Source organism: Capra hircus, chromosome 5 (genome assembly GCF_001704415.2).
Source record: "Capra hircus breed San Clemente chromosome 5, ASM170441v1, whole genome shotgun sequence".
In the NCBI taxonomy this organism is placed as follows: domain Eukaryota; kingdom Metazoa; phylum Chordata; class Mammalia; order Artiodactyla; family Bovidae; genus Capra; species Capra hircus.
The window spans coordinates 26,767,818-26,775,950 of NC_030812.1; the positions used below are offsets into that span (position 1 = coordinate 26,767,818).

The following is an 8,133-nucleotide window of genomic DNA, read 5'->3' on the forward strand; positions in this document are numbered from 1 at the left end:
TGTTCCCCAGTGTGTGCGTTTATTTCCCACGGGAGGGAAGGAGATAAGACCCAGGATTTGGGGCTGCAGTGGCTGGGCATCCCTGGGCAAGCTCTGTTACAGGGAGCTTGTAGAGGCTGGCAGAGTCCTTGCACTTTCACATTAACAGAATTGCCTTTTCCTGGGTTCCAGGGTGGTGCAGGCGTGGGCTCCGGGGTGGGAGCAGCTCTCTGCTGCCCCCACCTGAGTCCGGCCTGTAGGTGGCAGGTGTCAGGTTAGGCCCTGCCCCCTCAGGGCCTAGCCACTCAGCTACAAGGCCAATCCCCTCCTCCTGGGCTGGGCTCTGTTTTATAAAAGGCCATCGGGGAGCTGTACCCCACCGAGAATCAGCTTCTCGACTCCTCGACTCTTACTCAGCTTCGGCCTCCTCGCCTCCTCTCCAGCCTCCACCATGTCCATCAGGGTGACCCAGAAGTCCTACAAGGTGTCCACCTCTGCCCCCAGGTCCTTCAGCAGCCGCTCCTACACCAGCGGGCCCGGCTCCCGCATTAGCTCCTCGGCCTTTTCCCGAGTGGGCAGCGGCAGCAGCTTTCGGGGTGGCCTGGGCACCAGCATGAGTATGGCTGGAAGCTATGGCGGGGCCCCAGGTTTGGGGGGCATTACAGCTGTCACCGTGAACCAGAGCCTGCTGAGCCCCCTCAAGCTGGAGGTGGACCCCAACATCCAGGCCGTCCGAACCCAGGAGAAGGAGCAGATCAAGACCCTCAACAACAAATTTGCCTCCTTCATCGACAAGGTGAGGGCTCCCCTCTGCGTGGCTGGCAGTGCCTGGGGCTGGACCAGGATCCCAGCCCTTTCTCTTGGTCACCCCACCCTCCATGGGCACATCTCCAGCCCCTCACTAGTGTCCTGCTGGGCCCCACCCACTCTGGGAACATTCTGCCTTCCAACCAGTAACTTGGCCCCTCTGCGCACTTGGGTTTGGGCAGGGGAAGGGATAGGGAGGGATCTTGGAGGCTTCTGACTGTAAATCTTGGGGGCCCCTGACTCACTCGCCCATCTCACCCCAAGGCTATAAAGCTCTCAGCCTCGAAGTGTTCCAGATGTTTAGCTGTCGGGTGGGAGGGGAGTTCCTCCCTCAGGGTCAACCTTCTCTTTATCCCGGCCCCAAGGGCCTTTCCAGTAGTGCTCCTGTGCTTAAAAAAAAATTGTGTTTTTAAAAATAGGAATTTGATAGGATTCTAGGAGAAGGAAGCAGCAGTCCTGATTCAAGCAGGCAAATATTGATCCAGGCCTTTGGCGTCCCAGGGATCTGAGAGTGGGGGGCATCAAGATGAGTCATAACTTGGCCAGGGCCCCGGGAGCTGACCTTGTGGGCGGGGCCGGGCGGGGCAGAGACCCGCCCCCACGGAGGGGTGAGGGGCAGAGGCTTCGTGCTGGAGACCCGCTCCTAGTCTCCTGGGGAGCACTTAGCACCTGGGGTTTCGGCGGTGGGGGTGGGGGTGTGTGTCAGGGTGGAGTTGGGTAGGGGTGGGGTGGAGTGGGGTGGGGTGGGGTGGGACGCCAGAGACCGGCTTCAGGAAAGCCGATGCAGGATTCAAAGTCTGCGGGCGTTGGACACCCTACCCGCGTTTCATGTCCTTTTAAATCCCAGGATTTATGGTTTCAGATAAGGCGCCTATCCGCCAACGCCCCTCTTCCCCCGCCTCGGCCCTTGTCCCCTCACTCGGCTCCGCCCCAATAACCTGGCTCCACTTTCTCAGGGAAGGCGCCAGGCCAGGTTTTGCAGCCTGGGGTTGGGAGGGGGTTGTTGCTCCCTTAAGGCCCCAGGGCCCCCAGCGCTGGAGGACGAGTTCCTCTCTGCTGACTGGCTCCTGGGAGGCATTGTGGGAGCGGAAGGAGGGAAATCCCGGGGCAGATTGGCGTCTTTAAGAATTGGAGTCCCCTGGGAAACGGGACCTCCCCTGTTTTGGGGGAAGGCTTGGTGGTTCCTTGGTCTTAAGGACCCTTGACTTGACTTCTTGATTGCCTTTTGCTAGCTCTGGGGTCTTCCCAGTGAGTAGTTAAGCAGAGGCTGAAGGTCCCCAGTGCTCTCTACCCTTTCCTTCGGTGGACTAACTTGCTAAATCTGATTTCCTCATCTACAAAATAGGCTCTCTAATCTCCTAAATCCAAGAGGTTTTGCCTATTCAGGCATATAATGTATGTAAGAGCTTAGCAGTGCTTGGCCTACATTAAGCACTCTAATAAGGGTAAATGTTATAATCACTTATTTTTTATAATTTTGGGACAGAATGAGCTGGGGAAGAAAGGGATTTACAGAGTTGGATTTGCTGGATCTGAACCAAACCCTTAAGACAAACTTCTTTTCCAAGTCCTCCTAATTTAAAAGAAGTTCCAACTTTGGGTCAATTAAAAAAAAAAAAAGCATTCTTCCTTTTGGGACCAGTTTATTATTCTTTCTTTAAAAAAATTTCTCTTCCAACATGGTTTAATTTCATCCTAAAATCTGGATTCCTTGAACCCAAGGAACCTAGGACCTTTGTGTTTTGGACAAGAAAACAGGATTGTGGATTCAGGGTGGAGTAGGGTGGGGTTGGATGTTGGAGAACTCAGAGAGAGGGCTGTGGGGAGGACGGTCTTCAGTTTGCAGACAGATTTACCTAGTTTCTTGCTCTTAGAGATGGGGTTCGGATAGGGCTTGCCTGAGATCTTCTAGGCCATTGCAGGGTTGAGGAGACCTGGGCTCAGAGAGGGGAAGCAACTCAAGATCAGTAGCAGCATTAGGCTAAAACCTAGGTCTTCTGGCCAGTGCTTTCTGGATTGTAGGGCTGAAATTTCCCTGTAATCTATGAGTCTCTCAAAGCCACTCCAAATAATAATCATGATTGTTTGATATGAACCATCTATATTTCTTTCAATCATGAAAAGTGTTAATCAAAACTTGGCTACTTTTACTGACGTATAATATACAATCTCAGTCAATAATGCCAATTTTTTTTCCTGAAAGTATAACCAACATAATTCCTAGATATCTACTTCCAACCATGTACCCCCTTGTCTCCCCGCAGCCCAACACTAATGCAGTTCTGGAGACCCAACTGCTTGGGGAGTAGATTAAGGGAAAACACAGTGCTTGCTTTGTGCCAGACTTGCGCCCTGGCCTGATGTGACTGTGGACTTTTCTGCCCCATCATACAGGTGCGGCACCTGGAGCAGCAGAACAAGGTTCTGGAGACCAAATGGAACCTTCTGCAGCAGCAGAAGACTGCCCGGAGCAACATAGACAACATGTTTGAGAGCTACATCAACAGCCTCCGTCGGCAGCTGGAAACTCTGGCCCAGGATAAGCTGAAGCTGGAAGTGGAGCTTGGCAACATGCAGGGGCTGGTGGAGGACTTCAAGACCAAGTGAGCCTCCGTCCTCCCCAGCTGAAATCATCTCCCCCTGCCTGGCCCCTTGGGACCAGAGGTTTCAGACCCCAAGGCCCTCTGCTTTTTGGGCAGTGCAGTCCTATATAATTAGGGTGACCCCAGGACAGTCTAGGTGTATGTCCATTGTTAATAGCACTTCCCCTCCTCCTTCAGTTGCAGAACTGTCTTGATTTGGACAACAAATTATCTTCTAGAGTTTACATAGTAAATCTAGGATGGGAGCAGAAGTAGCCAACAGGCCTCTGTTGTATATTAACAGCCCTGGCCCTTATTCCTTTCTTATCCCTGATTTCCGGCATATTCCAGAAAGTTCTGTCAAAGGTCTCCTGTCAGTCACTGTTGCTAAACCTCCTCCTATGCCTAATCCAATATATCTTCATGGATTTGGGGAGACACTTCCTGCTCTAGGCTTCCTCACTGACTGGGGATGGCGTGGGGTAAGGCTGGGGAGACAGTAGCTGGTTGGGGCAGAATGACCAGACCAACTATCTCATATCTTTTTACATTTCCTTTAACTGAATTTTCTAGATATTCTTGCCCCCCTCAAAAGATCCATGGCAACCTCATCTTTCCCTTTCATCCTCTCATTCTATGTCTCTTCCTTATCAGGTATGAGGATGAAATCCAAAAGCGCACAGACATGGAGAATGAATTTGTCATCATCAAGAAGGTGAGGGAGCACCCCTACCCCCACCCAGACACAGAAGGCTGGTGCTTAGAGACTCAGGCTAGACTCAGGCTTTCTGTTCTTAAATGTTTCTAAGTCATGGGACAACATTTGGGTGCCTCCTAGGTACTGAACATGGAAGGACAGAGTTAGGTGCATGTGGACAGAACTATGGGTGTTGGGACATGGCTAAGAAAATGGAGCAGTGGAACTGGAGGTCCAGCTATAGGAGGCTTCCAGGACGAGGGGGAGAGGAGGCGGGAGGAGGCGGAATGGGCAGGAAGCGGAGGTAAAGGGGCTGGGAATGCAGGTGTGGTGGGGCAGAGACCGCACTGGATCACTGAGGTGGGAAGGCGGTTAGCAGGTTCCAAGGATAGGCCACTGGGTGTCCCCGGCTTGGAATCAGGAGTGGGCACTCAGCTCTGGCTCCCCTTGCCCCACCCCACAGGATGTGGATGAAGCTTACATGAACAAGGTAGAGCTGGAGTCCCGCCTGGAGGGGCTGACTGATGAGATCAACTTCTACAGGCAACTGTATGAAGAGGTACGTTCCTAGTTGCCGGAGACTGGAGGTCCCTGGCCCCGTCAGAGGCTCCTTCCAGCCCCGCCAGTGCACCAACAGACAAGGGCCCAACCCGGAATAATTCCGACTGCCAGTAGTAACCTGGCATGGATGTCCTTTATGTTCTGTCTCCCTGAATGAGCGAGGGTTTATTACCCCATTTCACAGATGAGAAAACAGGCTCGGAGAACTGAGAGAGACTGTCCAAGGTCATCATACATACTGCAGAGTGGTGACCCGGCTACCTCAGACCGGCTCTGTCCCTAGGGTTTAGATAGATCCTTTGGGCCTTGTGGGAGCCCTCTGGGGGCGCCATACTGGTAGCTGAGAGCGTGGAAGGGCTCTGCCCCTCTGGTCTCTCACCCAAAGCCGGATTTCCTTTTATCCTGGCCTCATTTCATCTTTGCTTCTCTCCAAGTTCCAGGTCTTCGACCCATCTCCCTTCTTTAGGAACTTTGCCTTCTCTCCCGCCCTAACTGTCATGTCCCCTGTGGAAGGCCCTTCTCCAGAAGGGGACTCCTTGTGTGCAGGGCCAGGGCCTCACCACCTCCCCTTCCTGCCACAGGAGATCCGTGAGATGCAGTCTCAGATTTCTGACACGTCCGTGGTCCTGTCCATGGACAACAACCGCAACCTGGACCTAGACGGCATCATCGCTGAGGTCAAGGCCCAGTATGAGGAGATCGCCAACCGCAGCCGGGCGGAGGCCGAGACCATGTACCAAATCAAGGTAAAGGGCAGGGGCTCAACCTGGTGCTCCCCTTTTGGGTAGTTCTGGGTGCTAGTCCTTCCTTGAGGGAGAAGCGAGATTTCAAACTCTGCCTGCTGGGAGCGGGGCTGCCGAATCGTGCCGGGGGACAGGGATGGGATGTTCCAGGCCCAGAGGTACGGAGCCGGGTGGGCGTGAGAGGACCTGGGCTCTGGTGACTTGGCTGAGGGTACTCTTTCCTTGGAGGGATCAGGAGTCCCCTCTCAACCTCACTCCTCGTCTCACCTCTGCAGTATGAGGAGCTGCAGATACTGGCTGGGAAGCACGGGGATGACCTTCGTCGCACGAAGACGGAGATTTCTGAGATGAACCGGAACATCAGCCGTCTCCAGGCTGAGATCGAGGGTCTCAAAGGCCAGGTATGGGCTGGGCTGGAGGTGGAAGAGGGTCCTGGGACACCTCTGGGGTGGAGGAGATAGTACAGAAAGGAGTGAGGTGTCTGGGGGTTGGGGAAATGATCCTGGGAGTTGGAGGGGTAGCTACAGTACAGACTGTTCTGGGAGGCTGAGGGGTCAGAACAGGGGTCACGGGGCTGGGCAGATAGGTTGGTGGTCCAGGATGGGTTCCCCAAGCTTGCTTTATCTGTCTTGTAAATCAGGGTGCTTATATATCAGATGCCTTAAGGGGGTTTAGAAAGCAGAGATCCAGTCCCGTTGGGAGTGGGGATAATACTGTACAGCATCCCAGGTGAGACCTGTGTGCAGGGGGATCTGGAAGCTGCTCATATTCCCCCATTTCACTTCCTGAAGCTCACCCGCCAGTAACATTTTCTTCCTTTTTTAAAAAATTATTTACTTGGCTGCTTTGAGTCTTAGTTATGGCACATGCACTCTGTTTTGTGGGCTCCAGAGCACACGGGCTCAGTAGCTGACATGTGGGATCTTAGTTCCCTGATCAGGGATCGATCCCCTGCATTGCAAGGCAGATTTTTAATCACTGGACCGTGAGGAAAGTCCCCTCTAACATTTTCTTGGAATAAGGCAGGTGGAGTTGGTTAGTCCAGGTCGTGGAGCCGGGGTCCCCAAAGGAGGGGAAAGGGAGAGTGGGTGCAGGTGGAGAAGGAGAGGAGGCAACCAGACTCTGCTTTACCTGCTTGCCTGTCCCCTCCCTCTACAGAGGGCTTCCCTGGAGGCTGCCATCGCTGACGCTGAGCAGCGTGGTGAGATGGCTGTCAAGGATGCTCAGGCCAAGCTGGCTGAGCTCGAGGCCGCTCTGAGGAACGCCAAGCAGGACATGGCGCGGCAGCTGCGCGAGTACCAGGAGCTCATGAATGTCAAGCTGGCCCTGGACGTGGAAATTGCCACCTACAGGAAGCTGCTGGAGGGCGAGGAGAGCCGGTAGGTGTGGGGGTTCCCTGACCACCCTTGGTGCACCATCCCTGGAGTGCAGGATATGGGACCTGGGTCCTCAGGGCCAAGGGTTGGTCCTGACATTCCATGTGTCCTCTGGGTACAGGCTGGAGTCTGGGATGCAGAACATGAGTATCCACACCAAGACCACCAGTGGCTACGCAGGTGAGTGTCCGCGTCTTGGGGGCCAGGGCCGGAGGGCAGCCTCTACGGGTCCTTCTGGTGCAGCTGAGGAAGCTGGGGCCCAGCAAGGTCACAAGCCTGCGTGCTTTTGTGCTCTGTCACTCAGTTGTGTCCGAGTCTTTGTGACCCTACGGTCTGTAGCCCACCAGGCTGCTCTGTCCATGGGGTTCTCCAGGCAAGAATACTGGAGTGGGTTGCTATGCCCTCCAACAGGGGATTTTCCTGACCCAGGACTCTAACCCAAGTCTCTAACATCTCCCCAAGGTCACATAGCTAATAGCAAAGCCCTGTCCCACCCTGCTCCTGGTTTTCACCCAGTCATCTTGGAGAAGTGAACCAGGGCAGTTCCCCCTCCTTGGGGACCACTTCTGGGGTGTCAGGGAGACAGGGGGAACAGCGCCTGATGAGAGCATAGCCTCCCATACTCACGTGGCTGTCTCTCCCTGACCAGGTGGACTGACTTCGGCCTACGGGACCCCTGGCTTCAACTACAGCCTGAGCCTGGCCTCTGGTGGGGGCCCCGGCTCCTTTAGCCGCACCAGTTCCAAGGCTGTGGTTGTGAAGAAGATTGAGACCCGCGATGGGAAGCTGGTGTCTGAGTCCTCTGATGTCCTGTCCAAGTGAAAGGCTCCTGCGGTCCCTCCCAGCCTTCCCCCGCTCACTGGCTCCTGCAGATGGGGCTGTGCGGGGGAGCATCTGCATGGGAGACCTGAGGTTTTACCCCTGTCCTCCACCCACACCTGGGGGGGGTCGACTGCCTGGGGTTGCCCCTTTTGCCCACGACCCCACCTAAAAGCCAATGTAAGCGTCTTTTTCAGAATAAATCCAATTCGAGTTATCTTTTTTTCAGAATAAAGCTTCAGTTGGCTCTGCCAACCTGCTATGCTATGTGCAGCCCTTGTTTGTGAGGTGGGAGAGAGGTTGTCAGGAGGCCTCTCTCGGGGATCAGAAGCTGGGGTGGGGGGCCACGTGGAGGAGAGTCTGGCCTCCTCCACGCTGTTCCCAGAGAGACTATTTTTGCTGAAAAACTCATTGATGCCTTGGTCTCAAATGCCCCACTTGACTTTTATCTGTGCAGCAAACCCTGTTGGGGAGCAGAGCAGATTTTGGGTGCGAATATCAGGAGGGTTTCCTTTCTGTAGGCCTCACAATTGATTGGCATCAGGATCAGGCCCAGAGAGACCAAGTAG

At 54.4% G+C, this 8,133-nt stretch overlaps 1 protein-coding gene across 1 annotated transcript; it reads left to right on the forward strand.

Annotated features, from left to right (window-relative positions):
• Nucleotides 351–7,829, forward strand: KRT8 (keratin 8). The gene is made up of 9 exons (XM_005679931.3): nucleotides 351–775; nucleotides 3,181–3,389; nucleotides 4,023–4,083; nucleotides 4,529–4,624; nucleotides 5,208–5,372; nucleotides 5,645–5,770; nucleotides 6,528–6,748; nucleotides 6,867–6,925; nucleotides 7,395–7,829. The coding sequence occupies exons 1-9, from the start codon at nucleotides 431–433 to the stop codon at nucleotides 7,565–7,567; spliced, it is 1,455 nt and encodes a 484-aa protein (XP_005679988.1). The 5' UTR covers nucleotides 351–430; the 3' UTR covers nucleotides 7,568–7,829.

Excerpts from the sequence above, each read along its gene's own strand:
- KRT8 (XM_005679931.3), top strand. The coding sequence starts at position 431 with ATGTCCATCAGGGTGACCCAGAAGTCCTACAAGGTGTCCACCTCTGCC. Across the intron at positions 5,771-6,527 it reads TCGAGGGTCTCAAAGGCCAG|AGGGCTTCCCTGGAGGCTGC; the intron begins GTATGGGCTGGG and ends CTCCCTCTACAG. Across the intron at positions 6,749-6,866 it reads CTGGAGGGCGAGGAGAGCCG|GCTGGAGTCTGGGATGCAGA; the intron begins GTAGGTGTGGGG and ends CTCTGGGTACAG.